General features: G+C 43.1%; 1 protein-coding gene across 4 annotated transcripts in view; it reads left to right on the top strand.

Annotated features, from left to right (window-relative positions):
- The window catches only part of LOC115584480 (band 4.1-like protein 1), a 50,155-nt gene that overhangs the window by 26,404 nt on the left and 7,768 nt on the right, over nt 1–15,983 (top strand). Inside the window, exons 5-16 of one of the 4 annotated variants that reach the window (XM_030421933.1) lie at nt 1,417–1,459; nt 1,606–1,681; nt 3,991–4,209; nt 4,329–4,416; nt 4,515–4,667; nt 5,811–5,908; nt 7,626–7,801; nt 8,334–8,590; nt 9,940–9,978; nt 11,129–11,158; nt 12,777–12,932; nt 15,811–15,861. In XM_030421933.1, the coding sequence (XP_030277793.1) occupies nt 1,417–1,459; nt 1,606–1,681; nt 3,991–4,209; nt 4,329–4,416; nt 4,515–4,667; nt 5,811–5,908; nt 7,626–7,801; nt 8,334–8,590; nt 9,940–9,978; nt 11,129–11,158; nt 12,777–12,932; nt 15,811–15,861 (1,386 nt within the window). Of the gene's footprint in view, nt 1–1,416; nt 1,460–1,605; nt 1,682–3,990; nt 4,210–4,328; nt 4,417–4,514; nt 4,668–5,810; nt 5,909–7,625; nt 7,802–8,333; nt 8,591–9,939; nt 9,979–11,128; nt 11,159–12,776; nt 12,933–13,210; nt 14,911–15,810; nt 15,862–15,983 lie in introns of those variants that run through there. The other 3 variants (XM_030421929.1, XM_030421930.1, XM_030421931.1) reach the window with 3 other exon arrangements.

Here is a 15,983-nt window from a genome sequence, read left to right as displayed (position 1 = left end):
TTGTTCTGACTCCCTCCATCCCTATTATTAAGATTTCTCACTGCGGGACATTAGGTATGGATGAATTCATTCTAAGATCTGTGACTGAACCTTTTGATTCACAATGTCATTTATCCAGCATGCAATAAAGCATTTAATATGAATAAAGGGGCCAGCAGAATCCAATCTGTGGTTTACTGGATAGTAGTCACAGTATGATTGTCATTGTTATTATCATTATTAAAGATGTCACATTATGCTTTTTAGGTTTTTGACTTTCTGTTATTGTGTTATATGTAGCATTTTTGTGCATGTTAAAGGTCTGCAAAGTGAAAAAGCGCAAAGTCCACGGCAAAGGGAGTTATTCTCTTAAAAAGTATGTAAACCTATTCGAAACAAAAGTATGAACCTGAACATTATTATAATATGACCTCTTTAATAATTTGCCTAATTGGGGGTAATTTAGGTCTTTTGATGGGGAATAGCTTTATAGGAAAAATGCTACAAAAATATATATTTTCAGATTCATAATTTTATTAGCTTTTTAGCTTTTGCGCTTTTCTCATGTTGTCCAGTGCTGCAGCACTGTATCCTGCCTCTGTCTGAAACACTGTTTTAGCTCCTGTCTCTTTAAGGCCATCCTCCCAAACGCCATTCTGCTCTGATTGGTCAGCTCATACACACCTGAGCCAGCACCACTGACAACAACAACAACGCTAAATCATTTCTTACGTGCCAAACTAGCCTCTAGACATAAATTACGCAAATGTGTGACTATATAATGTAGTGTGATGTCACAAAGTCACTGAATTCAAGGTGGGACTACTGACGAGGCGTTCAGGAGCAGTGTCTTTGTGGGAGAGAGGTGTCCCTGATGGTGTGAACTTTCAAGACCTTTTACACGCACAAGAACATATATATCAAACAAGAAAATGAGAAAAAAAAGCATAATGTCTCCTTTTTAATGGATTATAAAGATTTTGTCACTGATTTCTGACCAAATGTCAATCACCCTTCTAGCCAGCCAGTTGTTTTTCCAGGTGTTATAAAGCAGTGAGTCCCTGGTTGCCCTTTTAACTGTGCTTAGGCACTTACAGCATGAGTGTGGTGTACATGGCCTTTAACCTTTTAAAATGTGATTAGATAGCATGGCCTTTTAAAAATGGTGCACCGGGTCCACAGTGCACCATGAAAGCTCGGGTGACATTAAGCAGAGGAAGCAGATTCAACTGGCATTTATATCCCCAATATTGATGCTTCCAGTGTTTATAGAAGCCTTTATCTATTCTCTAGTCTCATGAATATATTTCGACCAGGGAATATTTGATTTAAAAAAGGGAAGAGTAGTGCTTTAAAGGAGTCTCAAAAATGTGAGGGTGGAGGATTTTGCAGAGTATGAATTTCTTAAAGGCGATTGTCTCTTTCTCTCCTTATCAGAATTGGTTGGATCCCTCCAAAGAGATTAAGAAGCAAATACGGGGTGAGTGCAGTAGACCCACACACACACACACACACACACACACACACCCACACCTACACACACGCACACACAGTCCAACAAACTCAAACAGAATTTTAATGAAAAGCAGTCCTTCGCAAAACAACCTTGCCGGTGGTTCTCCACAGTTGGTTCGTGGATTTTCGGATTTTCCGTTAAGTTCTACCCTCCGGACCCGTCTGTGCTCATCGAAGACATCACCAGGTAGGTCTGAATACAACAACTTTTGAACCCTTTCTTTGTTTTGGTTGTCTGAAGCCAATATGTTGGGTTTTTATGAGGACATTATAGGAAGAACAGAACAGCTAAAGGAGTCAACAATGCAGTGAGCTTAACACACCTCAAATAAAAACACCAGCTTTTGTAGTCTTTGGAAGAGTTTTATAAAGGTGTGAAAACCAATTTTATGACAGAGTGACCATATTAGCATACCAAAGTCCCCGTCTTTAACAGTTTTTGTATTTTCATTTACTTTGAAAGGAAATCACGGTTCGAGTTAAAGTTGCACCATGGAAGCATTTCACCAGAGTAACCGCTCACTGCTGCTAACTGTAGCTGCCGTTAGCTAGTTAGCTCAGTTAGCTCAGTTAGCCATGCAGCCAGCAGTTCGCCACAGGAGCTTTGTTGTGTGTGTCCACTTTAAGTAATGTCATTATGTAGTGAATGTACTTGAAACCATGATCTCTGCAGAAACCTAACCAAGTAGTTTTTATGCCTTAACCTGAACAAAGTACGACTGTTTCACAAGAACAACCATGTAATGTACCGAAGGTCAAATCTCAATCGCCAGTGACAGATCAACAAAGGAAGTACTGAACGCACTACTGTGACAAAACGTTCTTGAAAAAACTGAAGAAAAAAAGTGTGAGTGTATGTTAATGACTGAGCGTAGAGATACTGTGGGACACTTTGTATAGGAAGTGCTGTATCGCTCCTGATGAGCGCACCAGCCTCTGCCTTCACTGTTTGAATGCGTGTGAGTGGGTGAATGTGACAAGTTTTGTAAAGTGCATTGAGCCGTCGGTAGACTAAAAAAGCACTACATAGATACAAGTCCATTCAAAACACTGTAATCTATCTAGCAATAAGATGTATAAGAGCAAAAGAAGAGAGAGTAAAATATCTGATAGTCAGTTCAGCAATAAATTAGCAACTCAGACAGAAGAGTTAGTATAATGGTGGTTAATACAATCTTGGTTAGCTGTCTACTGTAGAAAAACACATGACCAGACAACAAGAGCAACAACACAGCCATTGTGAGAAAGAACATCAGTTGACACCGCTCCAACATGCTCCAGCATGCTCCAGCATCTGAGGAGGAGATAAATGATGCGTGTCAAGGTTTGCTTTGTCACCTTTTCTTCCAAGATGTAACACTGTTAGAATTAAACTGCTGTGCCAGAAAACAGAACGTCCAACTGAGACCAACCGCTGGTAGCAGAACAAGCTTTTGTTTTGTTATTGTGATTGTCTTTGTTCTTGTTGTTGAAAGTCTTCTCAGTCCATGTGGGCCGGGTGCCATCTTGTCTAGCACACTTTAATTCATCGACATAACTTCCTTTTGAAACAGTACAGCGACAGCTAAGGATTCTCATTGGAACCACATTCTACTGAAAGTGTAGTCTCTATGAAAACTGTTTTTGTATTTTTCAGTATTATTGTTTTGCAGTTTTCATCATGACTCATATTGAGTCTTTTTAACCGAATTTCCACCACAAGTCTGTTGGAATGGCGCTGGAATTTCTCAGTGAACACAATCTGAAAACCTCAACAAATATTAGGAGAAAGGGAAAAAAGAAAATCCTTTTAAGTAATTTGAATGAGTTGTTCCAGCTGTGTTCAAATTTTTTGTTGTGCCGGAGCGATAATAAATAGACAATGGTCAAGTCAGAAGAATTTCATCTTTTGTAAATGTTCGCACAGAAGTGAACAAGACTAAGAGTCTGCAGTCAAACTAGGCCAAAATGAAAATTCAGTCATTATTGACTCACCCCCATGCTGATGAAAAGATTGTGGAATTCCACAAATCATTTTAAAAAATTGCAAATAAGTGCATTGACTTCAAAATACATATTTTACACCATTTACACCATTTTATTTTAGCTGTGCAGTGAAAGTGTTAACACACGCCCCTTGCCGAAGTAGGTGCACAAGCTTGACTGCGTCAAGGCTCACAATGGCAGTGCTAATGTTCATTATCTTAGTTTAGTGGGTTAGCATGCTAACATTTTTTAATTAGCACTAAACACATTTCAGTTCAACTGAGTCTGAATGTCTGAAAGTTCTGCAGGACTGGTTCATACACCAGTCGGACAAAGTAACAGTAGTCTGGTTGGGTACTTAATGAAAGGGGGATCACCAAAGTCATTCTCTGAGCACATTGATCCATCCAATAGCTGGTGAGATATTTCTGTCAAGACCAATGTGGTGGCCATTCAAACACACGGGCATTGCTGTCCCCAGAGCCTTGGAGTGCAGTGTCAGCAGCATTTCCACCTCCCGTGTCTCTTCAGGTACTACCTGTGCCTGCAGCTGAGGGACGACATCCTGTCCGGTCGTCTGCCCTGCTCATTCGTCACTCACGCCCTTCTGGGCTCCTACACCGTCCAGGCCGAACTGGGAGACTACGAGCCGGAGGAACACGGCCCCGACTACGTCAGCGACTTCCGCTTTGCGCCCAACCAGACACGTGAGCTGGAGGAGAGAGTGATGGAGCTGCACCATAACTACAGGTCAGAGAAAATACGACTCCGCTAATTAAATTGAATGCCATGAGGATAATGAGAAACGCCGGTGTTTTTGATTTGTGGGATGAATATGAAAAAGGCACTGAATCTTGTTTGGCATTTAGGGGAATGAGCCCTGCAGATGCTGAGGTGAACTTCCTAGAAAATGCCAAGAAGCTGTCGATGTATGGAGTGGACCTGCATCACGCTAAGGTACACAGATAAAACTTAAGCGCTCACAGACCTTTTTTTTTTTTTAATCAGTTTACAACCTTTTGTCAGAGCTTTTGGTGATGCTCTGTGTTCACCAGGATTCAGAAGGAATCGACATAATGCTCGGCGTGAGCGCCAACGGTCTGCTCATCTACCGAGACCGCCTACGGATCAATCGATTTGCCTGGCCAAAAATCCTCAAGATCTCCTATAAAAGAAGCAACTTCTACATCAAGATTCGCCCAGGAGAGGTAAATAAAAAAGGATCTTGTCTGTTGCATCTTGCCTGACTGAAGAGTTCACTGCACAATTATTGCATGTACAATCCCCATAGAACGGCTCACTGTGGTAGAGCAGATGCACGTGGAATAAAGGATGATCTGGTAAAAGAGCCAGCCCCACGTTTCCATTTCATGGTTTCGCAGTTGTTAAAATTACATTATTGTCTCTCTTGACACGTCGCGAGCAGCATAAATAGCCATTTCATGGTTTGATAAAAGTGTTACTTCTGTGATTTATCTGCAGCGTGCCATGTGACAAGTGACGGGGAGGATTTTTTTTTTTCTTTCCAGACAGTATTTATAGCCCCTCGGAGATACAGCTCTTAAAGATTAGGCTGATAGGTCATGTTTTCATTCTTCTCCTCCTCTTCCTCCTCTACGGTGACTTTAAAGTGATTAGCCAGTCATGAGGATTTGCACTTTTCATCAAGGATTTTACTTGCAAATGTTTGAGCCACATCATGTGCGCTCTGATTTTAATACTTTCTGAAAATTATTATGATTCGCTGTTTTTTTTGTGTTTTTTTTTTCTTCTCTGGCCTGCGGGGCATGTGCAGTGTGTTTAATATCCACTGTTAGACTGACACTGACATCTTCACAGTGAACGGCAGCGAGTCCGTTCTGTGCATCTGCTTTGTTCTGCACATCTATCCTCTTAAGTCAGCCGTCACTTCAAATTTGCCTGGAGGGTCGTCATTGTGTTTTTAAAGCTCTTTTTAGTTTAAACTGTCCCCAAGAAGCTTTTTCTGTACGTGGAACAAAAGTTGGCTTTTCTCTCGTGAACAGACCATCTTAATGTTTAAAGACCTGTTATATTGCTAATAACATATTGATCCGAGAGCGTCTTTTTCTGTTCACGCCGCTGAGCATTTGATGGAGCGAGCGCGAGAATGTCTAATTTGTGGGTTGGTTAGAGATGGAAAATCCACCTGACGTGGCAGCAAGACACACGGGGAATATATCTCCAAACAGAAAAAACAACATTGATTTTTCCATTGCTGCGGAGTAAACACAATTTACCCTGCCACCTTCCCGCCATCTTTCCCCGCACTCGCTCCCCTCACTCTCCTTTTCTTCTTCCTCCTCCTCCACTCCCTTCCCCTCACCGCTCAGTACGAACAGTTTGAGAGCACCATAGGCTTCAAGCTGCCCAACCACCGGGCCTCGAAGCGATTGTGGAAGGTCTGCATTGAGCACCACACCTTCTTCAGGTAGGACTCACCGATCCACAGACTGACACACCGTTTTCTGTCCCTGCATGAAAAGTGTTAACACATCGCACAGGATAGCTCTCACTCTTAATGCAGCTGTGGCAATTACTTCACTATTAACGCTAACACGTTTCCCTCACGGGTCCCGAAGTTCTGTGCAGTTTCCTCGAGAGGAAGCGATTAATCATCGTAAAACACAGATGGCACTGGGGTGTAGTCTAGGGTAAGGTAAAGTGCGTTTCAGCGTACTATAAGTAAGTGCAAGTGCCTATTTATTTAACAAGCTGATAGCTGTTGGAACAAATTGATGCTTGTAGCTATTTGTATTCATCCTCATGTACATTAAAGCGAGTCCTGAAGGGAGAGCGTGAACTTAGAGAGAAGGATGGCATGGACTTTCTGCAGATCTCCTCCCTGGAATAATTTGTGCAGTCTAGCCTTTAAAGAAAGGTGCCTGAAGAGGATAGGATCATTTGCTAATAATTATAGGGAAAGTGGAGGCGTTTTGTCTCAGACCGGACAGTTGTAATTCATCAATTCCAATTAACGCCTGTAAGCTGTAGGCCCTTTTAGTCACACTCGCATACAGCCCTGATTCCCCAAAAAAGTTGGGACGCTGCGTCAAACATAAATGAAACAGAATCTGACAATTCTTTTTGACTTGACTGCAAAGACTAAAGGTGTTAATCTTTAGCAGCCTCAAGATTTGATTGGATTATGATTCTGAAGCACGATTCTCGATGCATCCTCTCTTTGCTGTATTACTGCACATGGCTACTTTAGTAGAAAGATAAATCTGACTTCCTTTTTTATTTTCTGTTTTATTGAACTGCTCCTGATCTCCACAGTTCAAAAGCACGAGTGCAACATTGCGGCTTAACTTTAAAGGCCAGCCGAGAAATCCACAGGTGTTCCAATAATAACTGATTACTTCTGTCGGTTTAAATTAATATTTGAGAGTCCTTTCAGTCAACTCAGATGAGAAGACCAATACCACTCTCACATCTGTACAAGCAGCAAGGCAACAGTTAGCTTCGTTACAACTTGCAACAGGTCAGCAGCTAGCCTGGCTCTTTCTAAAGGTGACAAATTATGCTTACCAGCACCTCTAAAGCTTCAAAATGAACACAGTATATCCTGTCAGTTTAACACCAAAGTGTAAAAGTGCCAAATTTATATGTTGTGGTTTTGTGGGGCCAGGCTATTTCTTGGCCGGGCATGGCAACTTCCTGGAGTCTTGGCTGGCAGCCTCACTGCAAGGACAAGATGTGAGGTAACTTCAGAGGTGATGGTTTGGGAGTTTGGCTGTTGTTCAGTCTGGACAGAATGAGACTGGCTGTTTTCCCCCATTTCCAGTCTGTGCTATTTGAAGCTAACCAGCTGGTGGTAGTTTCAAAATTACGCCACAGACATGAGAGTGGCATCTTTTGTCATACAACTCTTGCCAAGAAAGCAAATAGCATATTTTCCAAAATGTCAAACTGAAATGTCTCAGCTGTTCTTTCAAGGGAATCCCAAATCCCCAACTAAAACAATGAAAAAACAACAACTCTTTACTCTCCTTATTTCCCCTAAATCATACACATTGTAGTTTTCAGGAAACTTCACAGGGAATTATTAGGAAATTGGGGACCAGTAAAATTCAGCTATGTGTTAAGTGAGAGTTGTTAACAAGGAGGATTCGTGGTAGATTGACACAAACTGAACCTTCCTGCAGGTTGGTTTCCCCGGAGCCGCCTCCCAAGGGCTTCCTAGTGATTGGCTCCAAGTTCCGCTACAGCGGGCGGACCCAAGCCCAGACCAGACAGGCCAGCGCTCTGATTGACAGGCCTGCCCCACAGTTCGATAGGTCCGTTAGCAAAAGGTACTTGCTGCCCCGGAGCATCGATGGAGGTAAGAATCTCGACTATTGACCATTTTCACATCAGTCATTTTGACTTGCCAAAGCAGGAACAGCACAGGTGTGACCAAAACCTTTAACGAGGGCTCCATTCCATTTAGTGTCCCTATAAGTCATATCAGTGAGTGAGCACGCCGTTACCAGAGCCACACACCGGGCTTGTCTAAATGGAATGGAGTTGATGATTTTCCTGCTTCACCAACTCAAAATGTCTGCCAAGCAAAGGGTCTATTCCACTCTCCACACTGGTGATAATCTCATGTGGCAATAAGAGAGCCATAAAACCAGGTTTAAAAAAATTGATTGATGGGTGGAGAGAAAAACATACATGCAAACACACACTTTTAAAGGGAGTGCCTACTGAATCTCTGACAGCCTTCTGTTGTCAGAGGCTGACATTTCTCTCCAAAAAACAGAAGTGAAGGCAATATTTAACTTGTGATTTCATTCTGGAGCAGAGCCCAGTGATATATCTGACACTGGTGTCCAGGTGGTTGATGCTTTCCTCTCTTCATACTTCACCAGCCTCAGCCCTGGGCGACAGTATGGACCAGCTGTCGCAGCGCAGCTCCAGTGAGCGCACACAGTTCATGTCGAGAGAAGACCTGGACCAAGAGGGCAGTCTGGACCTGGACCACGAACAGTACCACTATCACGACCAGGACCAGGACCAGTACACGGATCAGGAGCTGGAGCAGCATGACCTTCAGGACCAAGATCAGGGTCAGAGGCAGACTCAGGGTGCCAACATGTCAACGCCCACCAAGACTTTGGAGCTTAAGGTACAAGATGAGAGGATAGGACACTGTTCAGAGACACAAATCTGCCTTAGAACAAAAAGCAAACACCTGCTCCCAGTGTGAATGAATTACGATCACTGAGCCACAGCCAGTTAATTAAATAAAGAGATGCTATCTAAAATGTCCGCATGAAAATGTCAAAAACAACTACATCAATATTATAACTTTGTTAAATTGTGTACTTACATTAAAAGGGCAATTGGCAGTCTGTCTAATTTATACTCAAAACAAATGGGGGGCAGCACCTCACTAGAATACCTGTTAACTGCTAGCTGTAGCTGCCATCAGCTACTTTGCTTAGTTAGCCGGAAGCTGGCGGCCCTGACTGGGAGCTCGGAGCGTCAGGGGAGTGTATTGACTGGCCGGGGCTAGCTGGTTAGCATGCTAACTTCAGTAAACATCTCTGCAACACAGTTATGAGATGTAACACTGTCAAACTTTCTTAATTTAATTTAATTAAGTTAATTAAGTTAATTAATTAAGTTAAGGTAGTTAATTTTTTGAATGTTTTCAACTAAAATCTTACGTACCGCTCCTTTAACCCAAATGTTACCAACAATGTTCAGACCCAGAGAAGTCTGCGATTTGATCAAAGGTAACCTTGTGTTTTATTTGGCCCCGTACTCAGTAGTTGTAGTCCCCCCCCTTAGATGCTTAAACGTCTGGGAAAACACAGACAAAAACATATACTGTAAATAAATGATAAATTACACATAATATGTCAGAAAGTACGAAAAATAAATCGGTGAACTGGCTAGCTAGCTGCTCCATTGTGAATAAACATGACTACATGTAATGTGAATACAACTTTCCATTACCCTGTCCATGAACATTTCTACCATCAGCAGTGGTGGTCATTTAACAATGAGGACAACAACTCCCATGATCCCACACAACTTGCAATGTCATCAAACTCACCTAATAGATGAAATATCCTTAGTAAAACAAAACAGAAAAAAGAAGCTCTTTTGGCTCATTTAAAGAAATACACAGCAGTCGTTGCTCCCCAAGTCGCACAAATCCCTCAACTTCTAACTAACGCTCTCCATCCTTCTCCCTCACATTCCTTTTCATTTAAGACTGTCACCACCATCTCTACTTCTTCTCTATTTGGCCCAACTTCCCCTTTCTTCAGCTCCTCTTCAGACTTCTCAGTATGACTCCTCTTTTCTCTCCATCTCTTAAAAAGATCTAACGTGATAGTTTGCTGCAGATGTTATTTTCCTACCCAGCATCCTGCCTCTAACAGTTCTTCTCTCCACCCTGCTGTTATGTTAACACACTTTGCTGACCTCTGCTCTCTTCTCTCTGACCCCGTTCCTCTCCTGCAGGGTGAGGAGGCAGGCTCGCCTATTGACTCAAAACCAGAGGTATTTTGGCCTTGGACCTCAGTGTCTGTGTGTGTGGCGTTTGGTTGTTGCAGATCGTGCACCCATACTCTGTGTTTGTTAAACACAACTTATCCTTTTTTTGATTGTTTGTCTCCGGAGGGAATGTTACTTTTTTTTTTTCATGTCATGACTTCCTGGATTCTACCGAGTATTATCCATGGAAACTGCATGAATATATCTACACAAGAATGGACACAAAAACGTCTGATAAACAGGCCTTTTCTTTTCGTTTTGCGTGTCCGCTCGCTGGAAAAATTGTTTCTGTGGAAATTTATATTAGATTTTCTATCCACTGTGATTTCAAGCGTAGCACTCCAGTGGCAGACGCTTTCCTGCTTTTTTTTCGTCAACACATGCTCACACTTGTGATTCTTTAACAGTGTCCCTGTGTGAAATTAGAGGGATTGATTGTTTTTAACAGGATAAACAGATGGCCCTTAAGCGCTGTTGGTAATTCAGTGAATTGGTTGTTCCCCAGACGACAGATCTCCTGGTGCTGCGGCGGAGATGCGTAGACATATTGCCGAAATTATTTAGTTATTAATCATTTTCATGCGACGGCCTTTCTAGATTTACTCGTACAGATGCATACATTAATATAATTTTCTTATTCATATGGTTCAAGTGATTCCAGTGTATCTAGTCTCGTCTTATTCCTGTGCACGTTTGTGTGGATGTGTTATTAACTACTGCAGGAAATGGTGGCGTTGCATTAGCCACTAAACGGTCTGTTCATTTGTGGTTTTGTAATGCCTTCTCACCAAACCTTTGGATGAAGAAGTATGGGAATAATCCCCCTCTCCAAGCACTTCTGTTCAGTCAATACGAGAGTGCATTAATTATCAATTGGCCGACACTAAAATGGATTGTCCCTGTCTTCTTGGCAGAACATTAAACAGCTTAATGGCTCTTAGTATGAATCCCCAACGATGTCAACTGTTTCTGTTTGTCTGTCTGTCCGTCCGGCCGCCTGCCTTTTTGACTCACCTGCAGCACTTTACCTCTTTGTCTCTGCACGCATCTGTTCTCCAACCTCCCCTCACCCCGATCCTCCACCCTCCTGCTTTGCTCAAAACCCTTCACTTCATGTCACTTGCCCCACCTCGGGCTCCCTCGTCTGTCGGACAAGGATCTGGCCACCCCTCGGCACAAACAGGAGGTACTGCCTGTCTCTATTTGGCATGTGCTGTGTGTGACCCTCATCAGGCGTGCTGTGATTTCTTATTTGTAACTGTGACTGTCACCCAATGTTAGAGCAGCGTCGACAGCGATGGAGTTCATGTTGAAACATTCAGGCTGTTTTTTTCGTGTGTTTTGTGCGGAGCGCCACTTTCTTTGATGCAATGTCATAGTTTTGCATGTCAGGTTTATATTTTCTGAACTCTTTTTTTCCTCAGTTCAAGTGTTTTTTTGTTTCACTTCTAGACTTACAGTACAAACAATTACAGTGTCAATGAGTTTGACACTTTTTTCTTCATCTTCCAAAGACGGTTAGGTTCTCACTGAGGCAGAGTGCAAATTGTTGTTTATTATAATGTGCAAGATGCAGCAGTTGACAGTTCAACTCAAAAATCACAGAAACTTATTTCTCCTCATGTTTTGGTGTGAGTTGCTGTGTTTTGTAGATATTAGCCATGGAGATGTCTCTTAAATATAATAGATTAGATGGCACTCGCGATGCTCAAAGCAGCAAAAAGAATAAGGCTAAAGAGGACGCCATTAATGTTTAAATTCTGCTCTGTCACAAGCACGAGCCTCTCGTCCATGAGTAGATACATGCCTCCTGATGCTGTAGAGAGAAAATAGTTCTTACTTGAAACTGCTGACGCGGATTTTGAGTAACCAGGTCATGTCTCCTTTTAGGAGACGTTTTATGCTCAGTTTTAGGTTCATCACTTTATTTTGGGTTACGACTAGAAGAGGTTTACATGCTTTGGAGTTCAAAAACACATTGTATTTCTCATACTGAGCAGTGCTGCAGCTCTGTATTCCCCCTCTGTCTGAAACAATCTGTTTCAGCTCCTGTCTCTTTAAGGCCCCCCTCATGATCAACCAGTCTCCTCTCATTGGTCAGCTCAGATACGCCTGAGATAACAGCGACAGAGCAGCTGAGCTGAATTAATTCTTACGTGCCAAACTAGCTGTGAATGTCTGACATGGTGATGTATTGTGATGTCACAAAGTCACATAATTAAAGGCGGGGCTACTGGCGAGGCATTTCAGGAGTGGTGTTTTTTGTGGGAGAGAGGAGCTTCTCTCTGTGCTGACTTTTACATGCACAAGAACCTATAAAACATGGAAGGAAAGGGGAAAAAAAGTATCTCTTTTAAGCACCATGAGCAGAGTGCCATGTAGGTCTGTTATATTCAAGATAAGGCCTTTGTCTCAAAAACTCTGCAATACACACCAGAACTGTAGGTGGATAAACAGCACTTCAGGTAAGTTGAACAATCTGTATTCTTGATTTTGGGGCTGACCTTTCCCCTTAAACCTACAGACCTTATACTGAATGTGTATGCTGCACAGCTATGGAAAAAATGTCTATTAAAAAAACTCAGGAACTCTGTAAACAATGAGGTCTATATCTGATTCTGGTCATCATACAGCATTTAGTTCATCATTCAGCAAAGTAAGGGGAAAAACAAAACAGGAAGCAGACAATCACACACCACACCCTCATCAGATTTTAAAATATCTACAGATGACTGCCACTAGAATGAAAGAAAGTGAGATCATGTCAGTTTGTGTCCCTGCTGTGCCCTCCACCGTGTAAGCAGCAGTTCCTGGATAAGCCAGAAGATGTGATACAAAAGCACCAGGCCAGCATCAACGAGCTGAAGAGGGCTCTGAGGCAGCCCAACAGCAAGATGGCCCAGAGGGAGAAACGCCTGTCCTCAGTTACTCCTCCTGGAGGAACCCCCGAGCGTAAACAAGTAAGAACGACGTCCCATTCCCGAGTTACTTCGTACAATTAGTCTCTATTTGTTATAATCTTCTATAAATGTTGTTTCGGTCAACCTTTCCCCAATCTGTCTACTCCTCTGATTCCACTGAGCCGAAAATCAGAACAAACATCCTAAAATCTTTGCACAGTCGTAGGTCCCCCACTTAATCACTCCACAGTCATTAATTGGGGCATCAATGGCATCACAAATGGTAGAGCAGTATATCTAGCTAGGCTAATGCAACTGTCTACTCTATGTCAACATAGGCAACGAGTGAGACCAAATTGATTGACAAGCAGGATGCTTATGAAGGAGCGCTGGACTCTAAACTGGAAAAGAGCAAGAGCTCTTCTGTGGGTAGAGGCGCGTTCTCTGTGATGCCCCGGACTGAAGCAAATGTGAACACTTGTCAAACACCCAGGGACTCTTTAAAAACTAGACCCGGAACGTCTCCCAAACAGGAAACTGACTTTAAAAAAACAGGACAAACTGACGTGAACCCGATGGATGAAATGGTAGCAACTAACGGGCATCATGATTCTGTACTAGGGGGGAATGTCTTTCACGAAAATGGATATGGATCTCCACCTGACAAACAGAGGAGCGCGACGATCAGCAGAGATCTGAGGCACCGTCAGTATGAGCCTCATCGAGAGAGACCGAAGGCTTTTGAAACTCCGGCGGCTGTCGATTCTCTCCCACAGGGCAACGACGCTAGAACTGAGAGTGACGCGATGCATTGTGAGAAAATTGAAGACCAGAGCCCTACAGGAGTGAGAGATTACAGCAAAACAGGGAGCTCGCACTCAGAGGTTGCCAAAATAGTGCCTCTCAAGCCGCAGCGATCAAAGAAGTCTTTGAATAAAGAGAACAAAGGTGCACACCCTCAAACTCAAAGCCAGTGCGAAAGAGGCGTCTTCGCAGCGACTGGGGACGTACATATGACACAATCAAAAGATGGATCCTGTGAGTCGGGAAGGAGAGGGGACGATAACACCGTAGCGCAATCTGCCACAGAAGTTGTCAAGGAAAATGCAGGTGCCGCCAGATACCGCGAGGAAGCCGCGACGTCGTATCAGCAGCAGGCTCTACATCAGCAGATCAAGAAGGAGCCAGCGGCGGGACAAAGTCACTGGACGAGAGGAGGCATGGTGCACGACGATCATTTTCAAAACTCGGAGTTCAAAGAGAGCCTCCTTTCAGGCTCCAGATTCCCAACAGCTCCCCCCCGGACTCTCCCACTGAAGACGCAGTGGTCCCGAGACAGACAGAGCAACTTGGATAACAGCCACATTCACCACAGGATGCCCGGCCAAGAAACAGCCAAGAGGAAGCAAGCGGTAAAACCATCTGCCCCCCCCCCCCAACCTGTTTGTCCATCATCGGAAAGTAAAAAAACATTGCATGAGCTTCAGGCGATGTCGATCTTGTTTTTCACCATCAAAAAAAATACCCCTCTCCCAAAAAAACCCCCAAACAAATCACACACACATTCTTCAGAACTCATGTGGCTGTGTATGAGAAAGCAAAAGATCACGTTCCTCCGCATCGCATCATTGGCCCAGAGGGCTTTTTGCTTTCCCCCCTCCGCAAAAGCTTGACATCTGCTTGGCCATTTTCAGAACGCTGCGGGCCTTTAAGCAAAGTTCACAATGCTTAAGCTTCAGGCGTCCCCTTGTTTGCCCTCACCTAAACTTTGTCACGTTAACACCCGGGTCTCTCCTTCCAACATCCTCACGGGATAAAGGTGTCTGCTGTTGCAAGGAGCCCAAGACCTCTTTCCACCATTTTTCTTTGAAACCTCTTATTCACATAATTTAGATCCTTTATTACTGTAAATGGCTGAGAAGGGCATTTGATCCAAATGTTCTGCCTTGGCACCTCTGTAGCGATAGCAGAAAATGAAAAAGGCGATTAGATGTAATCACAGGCTGCAGAGCTGCCAACCCTCTTCAGGGCTCAGGCATTCATACGCTGCATTTACGAATATGAATACCTCGTTCCTGCAAGGGATTCTGAAAAGTCTAACCTCTCAGTGCATGGCATTTTCTAGAGCACTTGCAGTCATTTTAATGATGTCAGCGTGTGAAGTATCTCCTTTGTGCATGCTTCTGACAGGTAGCCTTTAGCTTTTCAGACTCTGGGAATTCTAAGATGTGTTTATTGTGCAAGTTTAACACGAGCCCTGGAGTCTGGGGGACACATTTTTGTAAGTTATATTGCACTGAGCTCCACCCAGTCTGAAAACAACTTGTTTAAAAAGTGCAAGTACGGACCAAGATGGCCGTTTTCCTCTGACATCACGCTCAATTTTCGTACTACTGCATTGCCAGGTTACAAGTCGAATAAGCGAAGGGAATCTGAAAAATCATCGTCATTTCACTGCCTTACAGTTGGTCAGCAGCTGAAATGATGATTTAAGTAAAACAACATATTTGATAATGCCAAGTATATTGTTTCACATTGGAATATGTTACTCCAGATTTAAATATTGATCACCTCTTTCTTTGATGATCAATCGAGAATCGTTGAAATGAAAACAGTGTCAGATTGGCAACGTTTATACGATTTGCGATCTAGAACACAGCAGCATAACATCATCCCGGCATTTGAGCTTCCCCGACCTGAGCGTGACGTCAGAGGAAAATGGCCGCCGTGTGAATATGGTCTATTAGAAACGTCGTTCCTCAGAATCTTTCAGAAAGCTATTTTTTCCTGCTCTGTTTTTCTGATTCAATTTAGCCACATGTTAGCTTCATGTTGAAGAAATGTATCACAGTTTGCAGTTGTAATGTCTACACACTCACTCATGGTCCAGTTGTTTCATATCAACGTTTTTTTTTTGCCGTTTGTTTTTCTTCTATAGGAGACACCTCCCACACCTGCTATCCATGAGGAGCCTCTCCACGAAGCTTCTGTGAGTCTCTCCTCTCTCAGCTTCACCCGGCTCGTTACTGCTTTCCTCCTATTTTTGGAAACAATAAGTTGTTCAACACATCGTTTTCAAGATGTTTTCATTAGCATGTTTGTGGTAATATG

Source organism: Sparus aurata, chromosome 7 (assembly GCF_900880675.1).
Source record: "Sparus aurata chromosome 7, fSpaAur1.1, whole genome shotgun sequence".
NCBI classification, from domain to species: Eukaryota; Metazoa; Chordata; class Actinopteri; order Spariformes; family Sparidae; genus Sparus; species Sparus aurata.
The sequence above is the reverse complement of the archived record's forward strand: the minus strand, read 5'-3'. Positions and strand labels throughout refer to the sequence as shown.